The sequence below is a fragment of the Aspergillus oryzae genome, chromosome 6 (genome assembly GCF_000184455.2).
Source record: "Aspergillus oryzae RIB40 DNA, chromosome 6".
NCBI classification, from domain to species: domain Eukaryota; kingdom Fungi; phylum Ascomycota; class Eurotiomycetes; order Eurotiales; family Aspergillaceae; genus Aspergillus; species Aspergillus oryzae.
The window spans coordinates 3088376-3111678 of record NC_036440.1 but is presented as its reverse complement, the minus strand read 5'-3'; the positions used below and the strand labels follow the sequence as shown (position 1 = coordinate 3111678).

Below are 23303 nucleotides of genomic sequence, written 5' to 3'. Positions count from 1 at the left end.
CCCTGCTATTTCCCACTATACTGCAAATTGACTGCGCCAGTTGATATATTGAACAGGCCGGTGGGCACCGTGATGTCGCTGAGACATCCTCTATCATAGGCAGCTTTAGACAAATACTGGTAATTAGTATGTAATCAAAATCAAAAACAGTTTTTTGGTTGTATAATACTTGCTACAAGCGTGAAGGACCATGCCTAGTTGCGTCAAACCAAGCACAACCTTAGACCGATATATAGTCAAGATATACCCCGTTGGTCTGACAACTGTATACGACCTTCACCGAATGGTTATATGTACTCTATTTCAATTGTGAAGCCTGGTAAGCAAAAGTATAATACAGCCTGGATAGCAGGTTCCACCGAACTATAATAATAGCATGTCACGATTTATGAAGGAATCAAAAGACTCAAGGAAGCCTATTTAACAAGTGGTCTTCGGAAACCAGGTACTGGTCTACTAAACAACACGAAAGCCGAAAGCCAGCGTCGTGAGGGAGATAATAATATGCCACGAATACAGATAGTCGGCGGAGGATAACCTGCTGAAGTGGCGCAACTATGCCTGCAAGCTATTACCCCGAGCGCTACAGTACTGACTGTGGGCTCCTGTCGCCTGAAAGTGATGCCGCTTTTTGAGCAATTAGGACCCAGTGCGATCTTATATGCTTAATAGCATATTTCCGATTTGGGTAGAATAATAGTCTCTCCTTTCCTCTATTTTTCTATAATTTTCTTTGATTCTTTTTGTTTTTCAAAATATTAACAGGTTTAGTAAGAATACGTTGTAGTACATATAAATCCTTCTCTAGATAGAACGTTTCATATATGGATTCGCAACATAAATATATAGATTGAAACGAGTTATATCTGATCTGAAAAGCTCTGGGGATTTGATTTGTGGATCCGGTTTTTCCACTGTAGAAATATATAACCCTAAAGCGGCTGTAGAATGAGCGTATTCGAGATGACGGACGGCAAATGCTTCAAGACAGAAGGAGGAGTCAGACTAGAGTTAGAGCATGAATATTTTGCTGGTGCTGGTGCCATATGGTCGCATCATGTAGATCCCTCCAGTTGGGCAGCGTACTTGGCCTTCAGCTTCTCTACCACAAGAGTTCCTAATCTCCCCACGGTCCCTGCTTTCGAAATTTCTGGAATAGCCACATCGACGTGAAGTCGGCGCCGGGTCCAATTTCTGATTTCAATAGACATAAGTGAGTCAATTGTAATATTGTTAATCTCCTCATCAGTCATATCCTCGTGGTTGGATATATATGTGGAGATCAAATGTCCAACTTCTCCCCGTATCCTCTTCTCAACTTCGGGATTCTTGAGCGTAGCGGGATTGGCTTCCACTTCGTCCATCAGCTCCTGGAGGTTGTCGGGTTCACCATTACTATCTGATTGTTGAAATGAGTCATAATTGGGAATAGCACGCGCACGCGCATCTAATGTCCTCCAGAAGGGAAGGTCCTGGACCTGACTGAATGACTTTATTGGACAAAGCCCAATACCCAGACTCGCAGATTCGGGTCCTTTCTTATTGGATAACTCCGGGTGGGACCGCAGAATCGCCAAGTGCAAGGAGTCCATTAGCTCAGACTCCTCGATAAAGCGTACTGATATTGCTCGCATTCTCTGGACAACATGTGGCGCCTGTTTAAGAATCCCGATGCCCTCCACACAGCCAATATCCAGCACTGACGCTGGCATGCCGTTAGTATGGCGGTATTGAACAAAGGCATCTAAGAATGTGCTTGCTGCAGCATAGTTTGCCTGGCCTGGGTTGCCGACTTGGCCAGACATTGAGCTGAAGACCACAAAAAAGTCCAATGCGACGTTTTGCAATACGGAATGCAGGTTCCATGTGCCTAAAATCTTTACCCTGTTCGGTACTGTCCACTGATCATGGGACATCTCAAGGTACAAATGGTCCTATTGAGTTTGTGCAAATAAATTAGCGGGTTATAATCTACATGGCGCAATCGATGTGTGACTTACACTGAGGGCCAAGGATAGGTTCATAACACCGCCGATGGGTCTAGCGCAACCCTCCACTACCCTTTGGACATCTGGTAGATGTGTAACATCTCCACTCACAGTATGGACATGACATCCAATGGCATCCAGCTCCCGAATGAAAATTTGGTGGTCATCCGATTGACCTGCCGAACGAGAAAATATTACAAGGCTTCGAGCTCCGTGACAAGCCATCCAGCGGGCGACTGCTTGGCCTATCCCACCCAAGCCACCAACAAGCAAGTAGGACACGTCGGGGTTGAATACTATGGCCTTTTTATCCTTTACCTGTGGGAGGTCACCAGGTGACTCGGGCATCTTTATGAGGATCTTCCCCATATGTACCCCCTGCTGCATGTATCGGAAGGCACTAATGATATCACTCGCTTCGAAGATAGTTCTTGGTTGAATTGGGCTTATTTGACGTTTCTCAACCATCTCCAAAAATCTCTCAAATATAACACTGATTCATGTTAGTCCAAGGTTTGGTGGTTGGCAAGTGGTAAATATACTCATTGAATTCATCCGGACATTCTTCGAGGAATTGATTCAGGTCTACCCCGAAAAATGCCCTATTGGACTTGAAAAGATCCATGGAGAGCATACCATGTCCAAGGAAGTCTCGTTTGCCGAGCTCAAGCATCTTGCCGTAAGGTGCCACACATCTCCAAGACGTATGAAGAAGATTTCCTCCCAAGGAATTTAAAACCACGTCCGCACCCCTATTGCCCGTGCAGCGCATAAGGTCCTGGAGAAACGAAGCATCCCTTGAATTGAATATATGGTCCCTGTGTATGCCGTACGTATCCATCAGGTGCTGTGCTTTGTTCTCGTTCCCTACAGTAGCGTATATCTGTGAAACCTTTAGCAGGGCCCGGGGAGGAAGATAGATGTATGCGTACATTTGCCCCCACCATCTGGCATATTTGAATGGCAGCAAGTCCAACGCCTCCAGTCGCAGAATGGATGAGAACGGACTGTCCAATTATTAAGGTTAGGTAACATCGATGGAAGGTAGCGGGCGTACCTGGTTCTTCTTTAACCTGGCTAGATGTAGTAGAGCATAGATCGTTGTCGCGAAGACTGCAGGCATCGTGGCAGCATCTTCTAAGGAAAGGCACTCAGGAACCTTCAGGCACATTCTAGCAGGTATTACCCTTCGTGTCTGTAAAGAGCCAGAGGCGACGAAGAGAACTCTGTCCCCATTGTGAATATGTTGGACGTCGCTTCCTGTTTGGACAACCACACCACTTCCTTCAATTCCCAGGTCTTCAATCTGCCCCAGTACTCCCATTGAGACCATTATGTCCTACATAGTTAGCTTTCTCAATAACTAAAAAACTGCATAAGGCCTCCACTTACCTTAAAATTTAGCGCGGCGAACTTAACGTCGACAATAACTTCGTCCTTCCCGGCTGTGGGAAGATCAACAGACTTCCAGTACATTGTGTCAAGGACACCGCAACTAGTCATTGAAAGTTTCTTTGGGCTCTCATCACTCGGCATATGACATAATTCAGTTGCGAGGTTTGTCCAATGGAATCTGGCTATATTGATCTTCCCATCCTGTAGAATATATTCACTGTCAGGAATGATATGACAATCTTTATGACGTTCAACCTGTTTGTAGACTGGTATGATGCTGTCAGATGCCAATGAGCTGTAAGAATCAACTTCCAGGGTATTGAGATTCAACTCTAACTCCCTTCTCAAAGTCCGAGCCAATCCAAAAACAAGGCTATAACGAGGGTCATGGCAAACTGTTTGACATGTTGATGTAACCCAAAGCATAGTTGCTTCCCGGTTCTCTCCTAAGTATCTCTTGAGACGTTCATGTTCCTCAGCGGAGATATCATGTAGAAAGGGCCCAGGTCGGTCTAAGAGGAAAACAATCCCCGAGGTAGCAGGACAGGTCACCTCATCAAATGCCATCCAGCGCACTGTGTAACCAGCGGCGACGAAGTTTTGCGCAACACTGTTCTCCCATTCTCCGATCTCAGCCCGATGTACAATAGTAACATCGGTTGCTTGAGGGGGGTGACATGGGCTCCGTGACAGTATGTTCACCATAAGTCTGCTCATTCCTTCGTCATCAAACTCTGCTGCATCAACGCCTGTGAAGCCTGCCTTGAGAAGTTCAGTGTTCCATTCCGCTGGAGATATGTAGGGCCTTGCACCACGACCATCCTTTTCACCTATCCACCAACCGGGAAGCACGCCCTAGATATGTCATTAATGGAACCGTTTGGAGCAGTTGGACTGAGCATACCATTATGAAATCAAATATCGGCAGCTCTTTGGTTGGTTAGTCTTTACACATTAAAATGAGTGGAGGATATACTTGCCTGGCCAGAGTTCCTGAAGGATTAATCGACCACCAGGAGCAAGGAGCTTCCGCACATTCTGCAAAGTGGTATTGAGGCACTCTGTTGCATGGATGACCTGGCCCGGATTGTCAGCGTGTTGTCATTATCTCCGGTATGGGATCTATACATTGGAAGCAACGATAACATCAAATGACCCGCATTCGAAGCCTTGTGGAGCTGGATCCTTGCTTATGTCCAGTACGCGATATTCCATGTTTTTTCGGTCCTTGTATTTCTCTTTTGCGCTATGCAAAAAGCCAGGAGAGATATCCGAAAATACGTAGCTCCCATACATTGGCACTCCATCAGGGGAGCGCAGATGATCTAATAAGACTGTAGTACTTCCTCCTGTACCAGCCCCAATTTCCAATATTTTGGCCCGGGGATTGGAGTGCATCAGTAAATTGAGTAGCTCATGCCAACACCCCCACAAGGATGGTTGGTAATACACATCCGCCAGCCTATCCTCATCCACCAGGATGTGCAGGGGAGATTCCGAACCAACAATAATGTCACTGATGTGCAACAAAACTGTTTTGACCATACTAATAATTGCTAGACCGTCAGGGTCTTGCGTCCGGACTTTTTCTGAAAGCTCATCAATAAGACGCATCCTTTGTTGGGTGTCCAATTCAAGGAATCTTCGTGCATGCGGAGGCGCCGGGGAAAGACAGTTTCGCATATGCTCCACCCACCCCGCGATGAGGTCTTTATATTTACGGAGATGTTCGGTAGCTGGAACCTTATCCTTGATACGATAGTGGGCTTCTGATAAGGCGCAGAGAATCATATCTGCGTATAGGTCTCCATCCCTTCCTACAGGCCGGAACGAGAGAAGCTCATTCGGCGGTAGAAGATCCAAGTCCGGTGCCCACTTAGTGTGGGTTACCAGCGGGAAGCCATGTTGGGAAGTCTCCCCACTATCAGTGAGAGAGAAAAATGCTGCACCTTCAATAGCTAATATGGGAGACTCTCCGGACACCAATATGGAGTTCCCTGTTGTTATATTTGTGGATGTTTTGTGTGCATCAGCCTCGACAGCAAGTTTCCCGTTCCCGGAGCTGACGCAGATCAGTTCAAAAAATGAAGGCACGGCCAATTGGTCAAGCACGGCCGCCATACCCGAACACATCGCCACACTCATAATTTGTAGACATTGATCAATTATGTTCGGGTGTAGCGTATAGTGGCTTTCATGCGCAGTATGATCTTCAATCATTGTTGCTGTTGCCATCTTCTGCTTGGGGTCTGATGTTATGTCTTGTAGACCCTTGAAACGCTGCCCATATCGTAGGCCATGTGTTGCCATAAGTCGGTACCACGTCTCGGAACACACTTTGCGACTCAATGGGGAGATCTTCTTGGATTCCATATTTTTTCCAAAGCTGGCGCAAGCTTGTCCCTGGCAATGCTTGACCCAGTCCTCCCCGTCGTATGCAGAAATAGTGAACTCATACCAGTGTGAATCAAGGAAGTCTGATACCTTTACAGGCCTTAGACTGGTAACAACCTCGACCGTATGGCCCTCTTCCAGAAGCATAGGAGCCTTTAAAAGAACGTGGTGCAGGGAATAACTTTCAGAGCCGTCAATCTGGCGGATCGCTTCACCTATCATGGCTACGAAACCAGCCGCTGGGAAAACAATCTTTTTAGTGAGCTCGTGGTCGAATAGCCAAGGAACATCATCAGGCCGAAGAAGATTTGACCACATAGGCTCTAGGTCAGTAGCCCCGAACATTCTAGAGCCGAGAAGCTCATGATGGGGAAATGCACGAAATCTCCAATTATGTACCAGACGACTTTCGTTAAGTAGTTTTGCTCGATGGTCCCACGGATATGGCGGTACGCTTGTCAACACCCGACCTTGGCCTACAAGACCTTGGAGATCAACTGTTGGAACACCGTGGGCCCATAAACATCCCATGGCTTCCATCAAGCAGACGTTTGCTTTTCGTTTCCTTATTAGTGTGGGGACGTAGGTGGCTTTGGATATGTTCCCCGTCTGCATGATTTGACGGATAGGTCCTGATAAGGCAGAATGCGCTCCAATCTCCACAAACACTTGTCCTGACTGCTGTTCATGTTGTAGAATTGCTTCCATAGCTTGGCGGAATAGCACAGGGGACTCTAAGTTTTGACGCCAGTATTCGGCCGATAGATCGTCCGGACCTTTGAGCAACGAACCTGTAACTGTGGACCAGAAAGGCACCATGTTGCTGTTTGTGTGGATTTTTGACTTGATGGTTTCTTCGTAAAAGGCTCCGACCTCCTCCATATGACCTATGAGGACACCAGTGAATATCAGCATGCATTGACGGGCCTAGACATGTTCATGGCTTCAAGATACTGACCGGAATGATATGCTTTGTCCACCCGCAACTGGCGACAGAATGTGTCCGGATTGTCAGACTGAATTTTGCCAATGACTTCGCCAACCTTCTCACTATCCCCTGATATTGTGGTGCTTTGGGGACTATTTTCGCAAGCTATCCCAACACCTTCAACGAGATATCGCTTAACTTCTTCAGCCATAAGGCCAATCGCTGCCATAGCTCCTGCTCGGGCCATTTTTACTGCTTGCCCACGATAATATGCCACCACAATAGCTGATTCAAGCGACATTGTCCCAGCGGCATATGCAGCCGCAATTTCGCCACTTGAGTGGCCTACCACCGCATCGGGCTTTGCACCCCAACGTGCAAGAAGATTGACAATTCCAATCTGGACCGCTGTACAGAGTGTTTGGGATAGTTCCGCTTCATGTATTCTGCAGCAGTCCTCGCCTGCTACGAGCTCATCTACACGACCACATTTGGTCAGTAAGAGCTTCAAATCCTCGATATCTAGAATTGAAAACATACCTTCGATGCTCCAGTCCGGTGGCTGTTCCAAACCATGGATCACCCTATCCATTCTTTGTATGTCCTGCTGAAACATGGGGAAGCTTTCCAGAAGCCCTTTGCCCATGGTAGGCCATTGGGCACCTTGTCCTGTAAAAACGAATACCAACTGAGTTGAATCGAATTGACGTGCCGTCCGTTCGCTTTTGGTAATGGTGCCATCTGCCTCTCCAACAAAAAAGGTGCGGTGTTGCAAGTGCTCCCGTTTTATCGCAAGGGTATACGCCAGGTCTTGGAATCTTGGGACTGTTTGCTTAGCATATTCTGTCAAGTCATTCACACGCTGACTTAGCGACGTTGGACTTGCAGCAGACACTAGGAAAAGAAACGATTGGGAATTCTCTTGTTGGGATGGTGTCCAATCTTCCACCAGCCCGTATGATGCAGCGGAGTCCAAGATTGCCTACATACCCCATTAACGTAAACTTCCCCTTAGATTTAACTTCCTAGGTCAACTCACATGCGCATTGGAACCACCGATGCCAAAGCAGTTAACGCTAACTCTTGGATGCCTGTCCTGTGGCCAAGGAATTGGCTCGAGCGGGACTTGGAGCATGGCTTCCTTGAATGGTACTATATCGGATAGTCAATTAGCAACACACTTAACTGGAGGCACCGTGCTGGAAACTCACCTTTAGGATTTGGTTCCTTGAAATGGATATTAGGCGGTATCACATTCTTTTCAAGGGCCAAAACTGCTTTGATGATACCGGTGATGCCCGAAGCACCCTCTGAATGACCGAAATTTGGTTTTGCCTGGGAGGTTTTAGTGACTGCTAGACTATAGACACACCCTCAGAATTATAACACCGACCGCTCCAATATAGACACCTTTGTCTTTAAACAGATCTGCAACAACTGACAATTCTGCTGTATCACCAACAACGGTCCCGGATCCATGACACTCGAAGAAGGCTGTATCAGTTATCTCGCTGATGCCAGCCTTTTGGTATGCCCTCTTAATTAATTGCTTTTGGGTTGGTGCTCCAGGTGTCGTGATACCCACTGTCCGACCATCGCAGTTCGTGGCAGTTGATCGGATAACCGCTCGTACTCTGTCGCCAGCTGCTATCGCGTCTTTCAGTGGCTTTAGATAAACCGCATTGATTGCTTCACCGCGTCCATAGCCATCAGCTCCAGCATCAAACGTTTTACAGATCCCGTCGGGAGAGAGGACCATATTCTCCGACATAGTCGTCGTCATCGTAGGGCTCAAAATCAGACTGGTGCCGGCCACGATTGCTGAGGAACAATCACCGGTGCTGATGGCCCGGCAAGCTTCATGCAGTCCTACCAGTGACGATGAGCAGCCAGTTTGAACGGTCATACTACGCAATGTTAACATGGGTAAACGTAGCCAAAAAGGTCTGTCTTCCGGGGTCTCTAACCTTGGCCCTGTGAGGTCATATTCGTATGAGATACGGTTTGCGAGAGCATAATCACCAGCCCCTAAAGCATGTAGTCGGTCAGTGTATTGGATGTTCTTGGCGCATAGATCCATCCAGTCCTCCCCGAAAACCCCCACCCAGCACCCAATATCCCTGCCCTTCCAGTTTACCTGTCCTGCGTTTTCCATGCATTCCCACACCACCTCAAGGAGAAGTCTCTGCTGAGGATCAAGTCGACTTGCTTCATAGTTGGTTATACCGAAGAAGCCAGTATCGAACTCAGTCGGATCTTCCTGTAAGAAATACCCTTTCTTTGTTCGAATGGCATTCGGTTTCGCCTGCTGATAGAAGGAATCCACATTATACCGTGTTTCCGGGACCTTAAGAGACAGCGTCTTGCTTGTTCATTAGGAATTCCCAAAATTGATCTTCCGACCGCACCCCTCCCGGCAGTCTCATTGCCATGCCTACCACGGCGATCGGCTCGCAGGGCTTTGTATCCCGACAAAAGCTTCTCTCGGCTGTTGCCTCATTCTTCTTGCTTTCCGAGGTTTCGGGCAACCTAGCGGCCGCGACATTGTTCATGATGCTGCTCAGCTGCGAGTCAAGCTCCACCTTTGTCAGTATTTGCTCACTGTGTCTTCGGATGTATGTCAGGTGCGAACTCACCACGCTATCGGGCTTTGACTCCATGGCCGACATATCGACAGACGTGGCTGACATCCTGAAACAGTTGAGATTGATCTTGTCGCCAAAGTACAGAAGTAGGAACCTACGATATTTGAGGACTTAATGAGAGGAGTACCACCAGCAAAGTATGGAATGACACGCGTGTCTATAGTAAATACAAAGTCACGTTCCTGGCTTGGGTCTTTTATTTCTTAACTGTGTCATTCCTGCAGGTAAGGGTACAAACAATTACTACTACACCGCCATTGCCTTCCTACAGAAATACCACAGGTACATACATACATACATACATACATCCATACATACATCCATACATACAGACGTATCACATTGCTGAAGTGTCATTGTAAGCTTGGTATTCTCTTGCTTTTCAGACTGGTGGCGTTACCATACCATTTGCCATGCAATATCTTTTTGTTTTTTTGATTTTTTTGGTCCTTAGAAACAAGAAAATCATAATGCTCAAAAATCTTTGCAGAAAAGTAGCTCACCCACTAATTCTAGCTCGTGTAGGTAGTCCCACCAAATTGGAGCCCTGGGCAGAAAAGAAACTCATTATGAGGCATCATTACTAAGCCCCACTCACATTGATACCTCACATTCCGAGTTATTCAGGAGGCTGGCGCCGGCTACCTAGTGGTAAAGGAGGACATATTCCAGAGTACATAGGCTACTATAATTCACGACAAACTCTTGGTATTCAAATCTAACATAGAGCCTAATGTTGTCCTTCCCTACTAGTCATAACCTAGGCGTCGGATGCGGCCCCACACCAACACAGCTTCAATTTTAACAATAAGACTGTTAGGTCAGGCGACTTTCATCTCCAATGTGTAGCCATGAAGGTGAGCAGGTCGGCTCGTACGGGAAGTAAGTTAGCTAGCACACCTCACGGTATTGATCAGCCCCAACCAATTTGACATGTCAGGAGAGAGAGACGGATAGCTTCCTGCAGATGTCGAAGTGACACATATAACCCCTTTTGTACAACAACAAACCCCGTGACGAAAGGTTTATGAATGCAGCTAAATATGCAAATGGGATTAGTGGTGCAGGCTTGCATAGAAATGTGGAGATACCACCGTCTAGTGATTTGGCTGAAGAATTTGTGAGGAGGATCATCGTCCAAAACAAGGATAACCGTGAAATATCATACAGGGCAACGATCTGCGCGATATGGTATGACTTCTCGCTGTTCGTTAGCTGCTGGGATCCTTGTTCTCCGAGCTCTTCACTGCATGAAAGAGTTATACGTTATTGAGAAGACAGCAATATACACCACCATGGTTATTCTTGCAGACAAAGTTCCCTACTTGCATATCGTATGGGCCCAGCTAGTACAAAAGTATCCGCCCAGGACACTTGAACTCATGGGAAGTGTCTTCACACAGATCACCATGTTTTGGTCTCTATCCCTTGTTTTTCTACTACTGGATTCGTTCGGCCCATCCTATGTCAAGCGGTACAAAATACAAAGGTCCTCTCGGCAACCCCGTCGAACACTTCTCTGGCAGGCCGCTCTCATGGCTGCCCTAAATCAAGCATTCACGATACTATTACACCTGGGTCAGCTTTTCATCGTTCGCCCACTGGTCCCTCAGATCACCGGCTTACGAGTGGAACCCAAGCTGCCATCGGCGGCTGAGATCATGCATGATATTTTGTGGTGTACACTGGGCCGTGAAGCTCTGTTTTACTATGGCCACCGTGCCTTACATTGGCCTTGGCTGTACAGGCGGTTTCATAAACAGCACCATCTTTTTAATACTCCCGTGGCTGTCGCTTCGCTTTATTGTCACCCCGTCGAACATGTGGTCTCCAATATATTACCTGTTATTATTCCTGCACATATTCTGAGGATCCATATCGTCACATTCTGGTTGTTCTCTTGCGGGGTCATCGCCCAAGCCTCCTTGGCACATTGTGGATACAGCTTTTTTGACTTGAGCTTCGCTGGTTGGAAGCCAGAGGTTCATGATTTGCATCACGAGAAGTTCAACGTCAACTATGGATTGATAGGCCTCTTGGATGCTATTCATGGAACGAGAGACACTGGAAGGCGGCCTTTATGGGTGGGGGCTTCGGACAGACAGGATGAAGGTCTGTCAAAAGTGAAACAGTAGAGAATGCCCCAGCGTGGGATAGGTTAAGCATAGCAGACTTGGAAGCCCGTTATCAATGCAGTTCAACAGTTCGGAACGCGTCACACAGGTACATGCAGTAGTTGTACACTAAAAAGTCTAACCTCATTTTAAACGCTACGAAAGACTAACAGCTGCCAAGCCCCAACCTATGGTGTTTTCCATAGTATTGTACAGACCTTTCGGGCAGATGGCGTTTTACACTCCCTTGGAGCACACTAGAGTGTAATTGGTACATATCCTAACAGCCCAAACGCCTTCTCAGGCGTGGAAAAGTTTGAGTGGCCAACAGTCTTTTGTTACCAACATACCAATGGACAAACAAGCTATCTTCAGTGGACCTAATCTGAGCACGACTGGCATCAAGCCTTCCTCATCACGCCACCCCGTAATTAGGCGGACGATTGATTTCAGATAAATAGCGAGATTGCGTCGTCAAATGAGTTTGCAAGGCTATCAATAGGGCCCTGGATACTTGTATGGTTTTCTACAGGTATCTTCGCCTTCGTCGCCTTCTCGTACGCGGTTCTGTCGGCAGCAAAATTTCGCAGAAGCCCGGTTGCGAACATGCGGACACCCATGGAGTCTATGGAGTCGACCTAATATGCAGAAACAATTGTTAGCCACGGCCAGGCGCATGAGGGTTGCGATGCTCTCGTACCTTTGCCGGGACAGCCTTCAGGGCATCATCAATTGTCTTCCGGACTGTGTGGTAGTTCTCCAAAATGTCGGGTACATCGTCGTATGACAGCGGGTCCGCATCCTCGAAAGCTTTTCTTGAGGCCTCAGCTGCTTTTGTAGTCTCAAAGAGATCCCTCGCTAGTAATAGGCCCTTAATAAAACTGCCATCGAATCCTTCTAGCGATTGCCGTGCGACATGAGTCTTCTCGTTAAGATTCTGCATTCCCTGGATGATCGTGGGTGCATCCTTAGCTTCCAACAGGGAGCCGAAATTTCCCATCATCCCCAGCAGTAGAATGAGAGTCGCGGAAAACCTTGGACGCATCTTTGCACCGTCTCTCGAAGCCCTTGCATTCGCTTCAAACTGCCAAAATTACTAGGGGTGTGGGATGGTTCCAGTATTTAACAACTTTTCTCCTGAAATCTCGTTATGCAACTGCAGAATAGTTACGGGAATGTGGATCAAGACACGGTAAGTCCTTGCCGATTCCGTAGCTAATAAGTAGCCAACAGCATTTTGTCAGATGAATGGACCTGCAGCAATAATCGACACGCGTGTGGCAATTGTTGACCACCGAATTTCCTTTCCTTGATTTGTTTGGTTGATCAAGGCACCAGCCAACAGTTCCATCATGCTAATATGATAATGTTCATACGTTATGGGTTCAAGGTTCGAGAATGCAGCATGTCAAAATTTCCATTGGGAGCACTATAGAAACACCGGTGGCTAAATTATTGGGAGTCCCTTGCACATTTCACGACCCATTCTTTGCACATCGTTGCCATGCAGGGCGCATCCTAGTCTCGATTGTATTGATCATCCACCGGTTCACTCCCAATACATGGGAGCTTCATGAATCCCCAGTACCTCACCTGGAAGTAAGGGGTAGACCGCATGCACAAACCAGCAGGTTAATCCCTATTTGTACATACCCTTTCGGATTTGTCACTCGCATTATCTAGGGCACAGTCAGAAGTGCACTGGTAGGCTTGGCGGTATTGGCTTGGTATCGCCATGTAAGGCACATTTTATATCTTTTCATGCAACGAAACCAGCGAACTGGTATTGAAATATCAGCACATTTTAAAACCCATAAAATGACTTCTAAAGACAGACTCAGCAATTCAGATTACTTCCCGGTAATCATTATAGGTGCCGGCCTATCTGGGATTGCCGCAGGGTGCCAACTGAAAACAAAGCTTGGCCTGGGCCGTTTTCGTATATATGACCGGAACGATGGAATTGGGGTGCGTTCGCATTCTTGCTCTCTGTGGACGAGAATTGACAGTATTCTAGGGGACATGGTGGATTCATCGGTATCCAGGTGTAGCATGCGATGTGTCAGTACAAGAACCTCCCCTATATTCCACGACTGCTGTTCACAGTATCTCCTAGCCCTGCAAGCTTGTACTCCTATTCCTTCGCGCAAAACCCTTCATGGTCAACTCTCAAGCCTTCGGGGGAGGAGATTGCGGCATACATACAGGCAACCTCTGATAAATTCGGTCTTTCGTCTCATATTCAGCTGAATACCGAGGTTAGCAGTCTGATATGGGATGAGCAGAAGGAAGAATGGGAAGTATCTTTACATCAGATACCATCGGCCCATGGAAAGTCACCAAATTGTTCCGCACGGAGGTCCAAGTGCTCTGTGCGAGCCAAGATAGTCATCAGTGCCACAGGGAAGTTCGCCGTCCCTCAGACAGACTCCATCCGCGTTCCAGGTATTGAAACCTTTACGGGAAGTGTATTGCACACCGCAAGATGGGATGCCAATGTCAACCTCCAGGATAAACATGTTGTGGTTATTGGGGCTGGCTGCAGCGCAGCCCAATTGGTCCCAGCTCTTCTTCGCCAATATAATGTTCGCTCCGTTACACAACTGGTAAGAACGGCTCCCTGGGTATCTCCAACCCTTCTTTCTTCCCGGCAGCTGCGTGTATGGGAGACATACACGCCGTGGCTAATGCAGAAGATCCCTGGCCTGTCGCAGGCTGTTCGCCTGGTTATGTTTCTAATAGCTGAAATTTCATTCTTTCGAATATTCAAAGCTGGACAACACTATAGTCGCGAGAGGTATGAATCTAAGCTTCGACGTTATATGGAGCGCAATAGCCCCAGTCAATATCGCGAAATACTCACTCCCCATTATGAGCTGGGGTGTAAAAGGCTTGTCCATGATGCAGGGTGGTTCAAAGCGCTCTGGGATCCTAGACTGCATATCACGGACCTTCGGCTTGGCAGGGTCGAAAAGAGCGCGGTAACGCTAACTGACATGAGGGGCGATTATCAATTTGCACATTCGCATGAGAGCAAGATACCAGCAGATGTAATTATCATGGCAACAGGATACGACACCTCCTCCCTACTACACAATATACACGTCATCGGCAGTGGAAGTGCTACGCTTCATGACTACTGGACATCTGAAGGGATTCAGGCATACCAGGGGTTGGCGGTCCCTGGATTCAAGAACCTGTTTCTGCTACTGGGGCCTAACTCATCGAGTGGTCATACAAGCGTTATGATTGGGGTGGAAAATTCCATCTACTATATTTTGAAACTTATTAAGCCAATTCTTGACTCCGAAGTGAGCTGTTGGGATATCAAGAAGGAATCGAGCAGAGTATGGACAGAGAGCGTTCAAAAGGCATCTCAAGAGAGCGTGTGGGTAACTGGCAGATGTCACAGCTGGTATGTTGACGATAAAGGGTGGAATAGCGCTGTATACCCGTGAGTACGGACCTGGATTGCTGCATCTATTATCACCTTAAATAACAAGGTCACAGATATTCCATGATCTATAATACTTATCGCGCTATGTTCCCTTACTGGGATGACTGGATACCACGGTATACAAACAAAGGCATTGATAAGCAACATCAAAGAAGGATGCTTAGATCTGGTATTTATATTGTTCTACCTATATTGCTTATCGCACTTATGGGTTTGTATAAGTTGATGAACTAAAATATATTTTCCATCATGCAATTGCTTCGTGGTCGTAGTGTCTGTAATGCAATTTATTCGGAACAGCATTCCCTCTTTATATCTAGATACGTGAGTATTGTACCAAAATGTCGAACCTTAACCTAGGAAAGGCAAGCATATCTATTGCGCCGTGTAGACCTTTGCTAGGTTCTTAACCAGAGTTGAATGGTGTCCCCGAAGAGCTCCTCTCCCCCGCTGCTATATCGTGGATGGGTATATTCTTACAACTGGGATATTCTTCACCCTTGGGGCTCAGAATGGCATTCAAAAGGGTTACATCTAGAGCTACGAAGCTGTTAATGTGCCTTCTGTATCCCTTGCACCCGCCTTCGTTTGTGGGTCGTTCATTTTCCGAGCGTGTTGAGGATCGAAGCTCACGATGAGGAATAGGTAAGATGGTACCACTCTACATACGATATCAGAAACAAGTTATACCGGCTTAGATATACAAGATAAACTAGTGTAATTGTGCAAGATTCTCAATGTAGGATGCGCATAAGGCTGGTCTTCGGTGAAAAGGCTCTTACACAGCAAGAGAGAAATGAGAGGTGGCCAGATCCTGAAGGCTGCATTCCTTCAGAAAGTCCTCCCATGTGCTCGGTCTGACGTCCGGATACTTCATGTTATCGACTTTGGGCGCAACGAAGGTGTCTCCAATAATTCCAGTAATAGTGCCTATTATTCGAGGGTGATGCAGCTTTGTTGCTTTTGTCGAGCCCCTTCACGAAGTATACCAGTCCCTCTCTGCGCACGAGTTTCTGGGCAGAAGATCAATCACAACTGGTCCCTGTGTTGGATGCTAATATCTACTGTGAAGAGACTTCTGAAGTATTGATTTTTGTGTCCAACGGTTTCGGTTAACTTGCTACTCTGAAGTAGGGCGCACTTTTCTTTACTGGAGAACCAGTTATATACAAGGCCTTTGGGTTAATATCAGGGAATTTAAATACATGTAGGTCATTACGAGTAGTATACCACAGGTACTGATTGCTTCAGTACCGCCTGGATAAGATACATCACCACGCCAGGCTCGTCGGGGCCCATCCTCTTCAACCGGCCAATATCGACGTGCAAGCTGCTTGGGAGCTGCTTCTGTCACTGGATCTATTTTCTAATTCTTTTAAAACTGATATCGCTGCTGAGCTCTGCCAGATCGCTTCTGTAGGATCTGTATAAACTATTGCTGTCTCTGGGCCTGGGTTGTCTCTGTAATATTCTATATAGATAGACTAGACTCAGACTTCAGTCTATATCTCTCGGAGAGAGCTTTTTAGCAGCTTGCTTAGCTGCTTAATCAGTCTTCTTGTTTTCTAGTACTCTCTGATAATCTGGGACACATTGAATAGTAATCAGATATACTTGATTTATTAGTCTTTGAACTATATTCTGGGTCTGAATTACTAATCTCTGTTCTGCACTAGTTCTGTTATCTCGTAGTATAGCTATCTGCTTAGTTTTCCAGATATCTGAGAGCTTTTACTATACAGGCCCCCTTCTATATATATAATATAACTGTTTACGAAAACTACTAGAAGAGACTAAAAGTAATAGATAGGGAAGATAGAAAGGCAGCTGCTAGGGGAGTAACGGGCAGTTTTAGTCATATTTAAAAGTTTTTTAATTTTAGACTATCTTCTGTGGGATATATACCGTTTATAGTTAGATTCTAGGCTCCCACGCACCTGTATAGCTAGATGTTCAGTAGTTAAGCTCTACCTGGTTAATAGAATCTTGATTGATTGATTGATTGGGCCTGAAGCTAAACAATACAGAGTGGAAGAGACCATCACAAGCATTATAAGAAATCAGAATTAGAGGGCCACTTTGGTAAGACATGCAGTCCTGGAAAATTCAAACTCTGTCACCCAGAGCAGATGTACGGTCAAACACCCGTTCCGTTGGAGATATAATGGGTTGCAAAGAAGGTATCATTGCCGGCCAGCATTCTCAGACGATCCAGATCCTCGGCGCTCCAGCTTTCGTCCATATCACGGTACGTGAACTTTGGCCCGCATGCGGTTATATGGCCCAGATAATTTCGATGATCTTCAATCTCAAAGCTGAATCCTGTTTGGCGTGTGCCATTGCATGATAGATTCTCCAGCCCACGGCATACCTTGATGGTATCGGTGCCATTCAGGGATACACCTGAAATCCAGTACTCAGGCCAGATATGTCTATAACCAAGATCATAGATCCCGAACAAGCTCATTGGGGGTAGTGATGGCACCGGGTCATATCCATGAGTTATCCGGGCTGTTAATCCCTGCTGGGCTGAGACGAACTCAGCAAACCGTGCGTCCCCGACACGTGGTGAGCCATATGAATATATATCGCAGGGTATCTGCATCGTGCGAAGATAAGCACCAGCGATCGTGGCAATGGCCGCACCTAGAGAGTGACCGGTAACGACCACATGATAGTCATTATGCGCCTCTCTAGCCCTGGTGAGTGCGTCCATAACGTCAGGTTTCAAGAGCTGCCAGGATCTATAAAACCCGGAGTGTATCCCGCAAGAGCAGATGTCGTTACCACTTTGAGGCTTGTCTGATCCGAACAGTTTGTCCCAGAACCCCCTTGGTCCAGGCTCATCTATCTTCCAGAATTGGAAGTTCTTGATCCAGTTCCGCACGGAGTTGCTGCCGCGAAACGATACGATAAGAAGTCGATGGGTGTCGTCCACAGCAACAAAGCCGCGGATGTCCTCCTCGTTGAACTCTGCTATTGTCTGGGCATTGGCAGCTTCGACGAGGGGACAAACCCCTTCAATGCAACGTATGCTGCCGAGGATACCGTCGTCGTTGTTATGGTCGCAGTAGGCGGCAGCAGAGTACTGCGCAAACAGTTGGAATTTGACCAGCTGGTCATCTGGAATAGCTTCAAACTCATGATCGTTAGTGGACAATGACTACAACAAAATGACCTGTCTGATACATACACCTGGGTGCCACAAAGTGACACTGGGCCAGTATCGCTGAACCTAGCAGCTGAAATACCAGAAGAACTGGTACTATACCTAATACACTCAACATCATCACTACCGTGACACTATACAAAGCAACAGCTATTCATGTATCTTACGTATCGTGGACAACAGGTTATGATTAAATACTATATTCGAACTCCTAAGACAGATGTCTGCCTTTGTGTGCCGAAGTGTCACTCAGCGGATACATAGCGTCAGGGGTATTTCGATGCCCTAACTAGTTCATCCTGCAGGAAGGATATCTTGGACAAAGGAACAACATAATATGGGGTCTTCTGAGCTTTGGCAGAAAGCCACGTTTACAAAGGACCTGTGGATCGTATCTATATCCCCATATAAATGATCTCTATGTTTGAAGGAACTCTCTGATGCCTGAAGCAAAAAGCGATATATCTTCTGCACCTTCCCATAGGGCGTCCCTTCCCTACGCTCGGAGGCACGTCTCTAACAGATGGCCTCCATAGCTTCGTTTCTAAAAATCTTCCTCGAATGCATTATTCTGGAGTTTCTATGATCCATTGGTTTCTTTCTTCAGCTTCGTTTTGGTTTCACTGCCCATTTTCTCCTTAGCGAGCCAAACCCTGCAGAGAAAGGCCCACTTTAACCAGGGGAAGTAGATACCAAAAGTGTCTAACGGTTCTATTGGAATCTAAATTCTTCGACTGATCCTTCGGGCCTTATGTGGCGCTCGCCAATCTTTCCCCGTTCCATTGACCTCGAGAGTGGCAGTAGCGATATCGCATCCCTTTCGTACCGACCTTCCTAATATTTCCGGAGATCAGAAGGTTGAGACAGGCCTCACAGATTTTACAAAGCTACCATGAGAAGGGTTTATGGTTCGTAGTGGAGGCAGGTATGAGAGGGGAGATAATTGACCGAATAAGTTGGTATAATGCCGTATTCCGGCAGTGGCTACCAAGGTCTGACCGGTTATCTACGTTGTACTAGGCCATATCGAGGCCAAGTTTCATCCGCCAGGGGGATATCCCATTGCAGCAATCATGATGTTTCATCGGGTGTGGACTTATCGTGTTAACCAATTCGGGTCTGGTAGCTGTATGTTTCTTTTTTCCATTTATATCGATGTCGATCGCTAAGGAGAATAAGCGAAAGCACTACTCTAGCGCCGGAAAATCCTCCGCTACATAGTACGTGTGACTGAATGCGCGTTGCTATAAATACAACCTCGCATTGGGCCAGACCCTCGCTAAGGCTGTTGGGAAAGGAATTGAACAAATCATACAGATGCGCTTTTCCCAACACATTTTCAGATAAAGTAGGTCCATGAGGCGCGTAGGTATGAAAGCCGGGGAGGCATAAAAGTCCCGTATTGGATGCGATACCCTGTTTCATCGTCGGCATGCAAAGCCAATAAAATCCTCCGATAATTGACTTTATAGTGAGGTAGAGCTAGTCTAAAGTTAGTTTCCGGATGTCACTATCTTAACGATTCGAGATACGCATTGGGTATGTGTATTCTGACATACGAAGAATATGGCGGCCTAAAAAAGATGAGCATTGGTGTAACTAGTTAATCGTTCTTTTCAGCCGAAAGGCGTTGCATATTCAGTTAGTAAGGAGCACCAAAACTAGATCACCATAGTTCGGAAGAACAACCAAGGATAGAACAAGATCACCTCCGGAGAAGGCTAAGGATAGCCTCGTGCGCCAGTGGAGACCTCGACCAGGGCACCAAAGGGAGACCGGCGTTTAAGTTTTCCGCTAGCAAGCTATCACCGTTCTGCCGATGCCCACAGTCCCAGACCAGAAAAGGTTTCCAAAAACCCCCGATGACACATGAAATGTAACCTTATGATGATGATGTCAGGCGATTGTGGATACTATAAGTGGGTGGATCCGTGGGGCATCGATGTACTAGTGTAAGCCTTCGAAGTTAAAGTCTCTTAACGAGCGTCGACTTCAAAGTAGACTCGCAGAGGAGCCCAAAAATTGGTTATTCAGCCCAAACGGTTTGTGGCTGGGCTAGGGGTTGAGTCGGACCTCCGATTCGAAGGACCGGAGAATTATATCTAACTCCGGAACGTTAAAGGTAAATCCTTTGTTTATTTGTCGTTTTCAGAGGGAAGTTTTGCCCCCTGCTAGGGATAGTTTGTTTTGCCGTAGGTCAAATCCCACGGCACTCGTCTGCCTTACAGCCCTGTTCGGGCACCATTTCGCACAGCATCCCTTCCTAAGCTAGTGCCCTATGATCAGATGGGGAGGATTCAAACTAACTGTTAAAAGTCTAGTAAGCAGGGTTGCATTCGAGTGGGGACTAAAGTGAATTTGAGTTCGAGTCAGACTGGTTAGTATCATATAGCCGATTCCTGTGGGCTTGGCGGGCCATATTCACGGTACAGAACCATGGACGAGATTAGGGCAACGGCTGTCAGTTGACATCCAAAAGTAATTATTTTGTGCCCACCAATGCACTACTGAGTACGAGCCTTCATGGACCCTGGGCCTTGGCAATTTATACATTATTGTGCCCTGCAACTAGTCGCTAATGTATGTCGCTTAATATTGTAAATGGAGATCGAAGGCCCTAGACATTGCAACTGGGGAAATCAGTCAGGTGGAATAAAGAGGAAATATAGATGATTATTAAATAGTGATAACAGATTATGTCCAGATTGTAAGAATGTATGCAGGGATCAGAAGGGTCTGACTCCCTGTAGACCAACCCCCTTCTGAAAATGCTCTCGGAACAGTCGGCAAATGTTCAGCTCATACCAGTCATAGGTCACCATGTTGGATCGATCTCAGAATACACCATACCCTTGACCCTTCGTGCTCATTCAACATTATCACTCATTGCTTGGGCCTGTTGAAATACTAGTAATCCTGACTAGCTTTGTAATGTCATCCAAACCCATACACTAAGATATGTGGTAGCTAGCTATCGTCTATTGAGACCGGCTCATTTTAGATGATGGGGAAAAAAAAGTTTAACAATCACAGCAGAAGGGTCCACTACGCCATGTGAAAAATTGAATGTGTGTCTGATACGGACAGAGGATGTAAAATCTCTTATCAGTTTGAAAGCAAGTCAAATGCTAACAAATACCAGGCTCAGAATCGTGCGATTCCCGTGACCAAGCCCTATGAACTCTAAAGAACTGGTGTGAAACGATGATCTGCGCTGGATGCTTCTGCTCACCACATGGTCAATATTCCTCTACCAGAATCACGAGCATCGGTCACGAAATTCAGTCACATTAGGTTCGTTCCACTGCGTCAGGGCGACCATGTTGTACATCTCTCGTCTCATCCTGAAACATCGCCCACCCCCGGATCATGGTGACTTACAGAAAGACGGACTCGCTCAAGCAGTCCAAGGACTAGCAGAAGCACGTGCGTGACTGTAAGTTCATTGGTTGTCAAAGCAGGACATGCTTGTAGTTCCCAAGCTCTCATGTTGCTCAGCATTGCACCGACGCATACCCCATTGTATATGGTCCGTGGGTGAAAGTAACCCCATCTAATAGTGAAACAGGGTCTGTACCTCCTTTTGGATTTCTGCTTCTATGGAGATCAACTTCGGCCTATCTAATTCACCATGTACTGCATCCCAAACTCGCTGTCGGTAGACAAGCGCAACGCTGGAGGAGATGAAACAGACAATTATATTGAGGGGTGAACAATACGAATTCTGATTTTTGAGTCTGACTGCTCAAGTTATAAAAGACTCGCCCTCACCGGATATCAGTATATTCAAATGCACTCGTTCGTCATTCATTCCCTTCCATCCTACATTCACTTGAGAGCTGTGCTCTAGTCCCTCTTTTTATCTCTCTTTTATTTACTCCCGGGTTTCCATCAAAGAATTTCATTCATCCAACCATGAGGGCCTTCATCATTCTGCCTCTCGTGACATCCATCTTGGCAGCGCCTACCCAAACATTGGTGCGCCGCCAGCCTGACAGTGTGATTCCGTCTGCCCCATCTGGGGTCAACGTCGGTGTCAAGGCAATGGCAGCTCCCGCCCCCAGTGCTCCCCCTCAAGCACCTGCCCCTGGAGGGCAATCGGGAGGTGGTAGCGCTGCTGGTGGCGGACTGGGAGACCTTGCAAACCTGATAGGACAAGGTGTACAAGGGATTACCAAGCTCATCAGCACTATTGCTGGAGCTGCTGGTGGCGGCGGCGGCGAGAGCGGCGGAGGAGGCCAGAGTAGTGGAGGGGGTGGTGGTAATCTCGGCGATCTGACCAACCTCGTTGGTGAAGGGGTAAAGGGCCTCAGCAGCCTTGCTGGTGCGGCGGGCGACGCTGGCAGTGGACTTGGAGACATCACAAGCCTTATTAGCAATGCTGCTGGCGGTCTGGGTAGCATTGGTAACCTGTTAGGGGGGCTCGGGGGTCTCGGCGGACTGCTTCGAAGAGACCTAGACCCAGATCTTGTCGCGCGAGCCATCGAGAATATGGAGCTACCAGATTCGGATGATGACGAATGCATAATAGAAAAGCTAGGTGGCTTGCTTCCAGGTGAGTTAAACTGGCCGTCCTTTACCGTTATAGGAAGCTAATCCAGGCCAGGAGACGCAGGTCGTGCTACGTAAAGTCACGCCGACAATAGCTCTCTAGTTGAAAGTCAGCTTAACAAGGTGACCCTCTTGGTTTGGATAGGATAAAGAAGAAGATTTATTTCTTCACGATCAAGACGCCATGTGTGCTAGTTACATTGGTTGGCCCGGCTCATATCGTTGTACATTGTTCATGTGGAGCCTGCTCCTTATGCTGCTATTGCCTTTTTCTATGTCGATATCATATTTCCTGAACATTCATATACATTGAAAAATGATTACTATTCCATTTGGCCTCAAGTTTGGCCATTGACTATGTAGCCTACTGCTAGTCGGTGTGTTGCTGCCTGTGAAATGACGGAGCAATACCCCTGGCTCCTAGAGAACACGAACTGTTTAGACAACGATGCAAAGGAAGTGGCAAAGAACAACCTTATTTTCAGCAGTGACGTGACGGTGCGTTGCTCGTCGATCAATCATCAGTCCACGTTCCTACTTTCTTACACGCGATCGATCTCCTTATCCCCGATCCAATGGGTATTGTTGGGTCCCGAGAACCAATGCTTACCAGGGAACAGAAATCAAGAAGCTATGGATTTGAGTCGACTGAGATCGGGCAA

The 23303-nt window shown here is 46.9% G+C and overlaps 5 protein-coding genes across 5 annotated transcripts; 2 read left to right on the top strand and 3 right to left on the bottom strand.

Moving 5' to 3' along the window:
* Positions 1-1055: 1055 nt before the first annotated feature.
* AO090038000210 (uncharacterized protein) lies at positions 1056-9395 on the bottom strand (the record flags this gene model as incomplete). The annotated part of the gene is made up of 14 exons (XM_023238394.1): positions 1056-1934; positions 2001-2481; positions 2531-2967; positions 3022-3327; positions 3381-4238; positions 4288-4313; positions 4394-4460; positions 4512-6664; positions 6736-7687; positions 7745-7857; positions 7917-8040; positions 8099-9052; positions 9114-9287; positions 9342-9395. 14 exons carry the CDS (start codon positions 9393-9395, stop codon positions 1056-1058), a joined length of 7578 nt encoding a protein of 2525 aa, XP_023093041.1.
* A 2518-nt stretch (positions 9396-11913) lies between these two features.
* AO090038000212 (cell wall mannoprotein 1 family protein) lies at positions 11914-12509 on the bottom strand (the record flags this gene model as incomplete). The annotated part of the gene is made up of 2 exons (XM_001825113.3): positions 11914-12102; positions 12165-12509. The coding sequence occupies 2 exons, from the start codon at positions 12507-12509 to the stop codon at positions 11914-11916; spliced, it is 534 nt and encodes a 177-aa protein (XP_001825165.1).
* A 773-nt stretch (positions 12510-13282) lies between these two features.
* Positions 13283-16450, top strand: AO090038000213 (flavin-containing monooxygenase; the record flags this gene model as incomplete). Its single annotated transcript, XM_023238393.1, has 4 exons — positions 13283-13432; positions 13482-13525; positions 13581-14879; positions 16423-16450. The coding sequence occupies 4 exons, from the start codon at positions 13283-13285 to the stop codon at positions 16448-16450; spliced, it is 1521 nt and encodes a 506-aa protein (XP_023093042.1).
* A 608-nt stretch (positions 16451-17058) lies between these two features.
* On the bottom strand, positions 17059-18211 carry AO090038000214 (lipase family protein; the record flags this gene model as incomplete). The annotated part of the gene is made up of 2 exons (XM_023238392.1): positions 17059-18084; positions 18173-18211. 2 exons carry the CDS (start codon positions 18209-18211, stop codon positions 17059-17061), a joined length of 1065 nt encoding a protein of 354 aa, XP_023093043.1.
* A 3794-nt stretch (positions 18212-22005) lies between these two features.
* Positions 22006-22791, top strand: AO090038000215 (uncharacterized protein; the record flags this gene model as incomplete). Its single annotated transcript, XM_023238391.1, has 2 exons — positions 22006-22645; positions 22787-22791. The coding sequence occupies 2 exons, from the start codon at positions 22006-22008 to the stop codon at positions 22789-22791; spliced, it is 645 nt and encodes a 214-aa protein (XP_023093044.1).
* Positions 22792-23303: the final 512 nt, after the last annotated feature.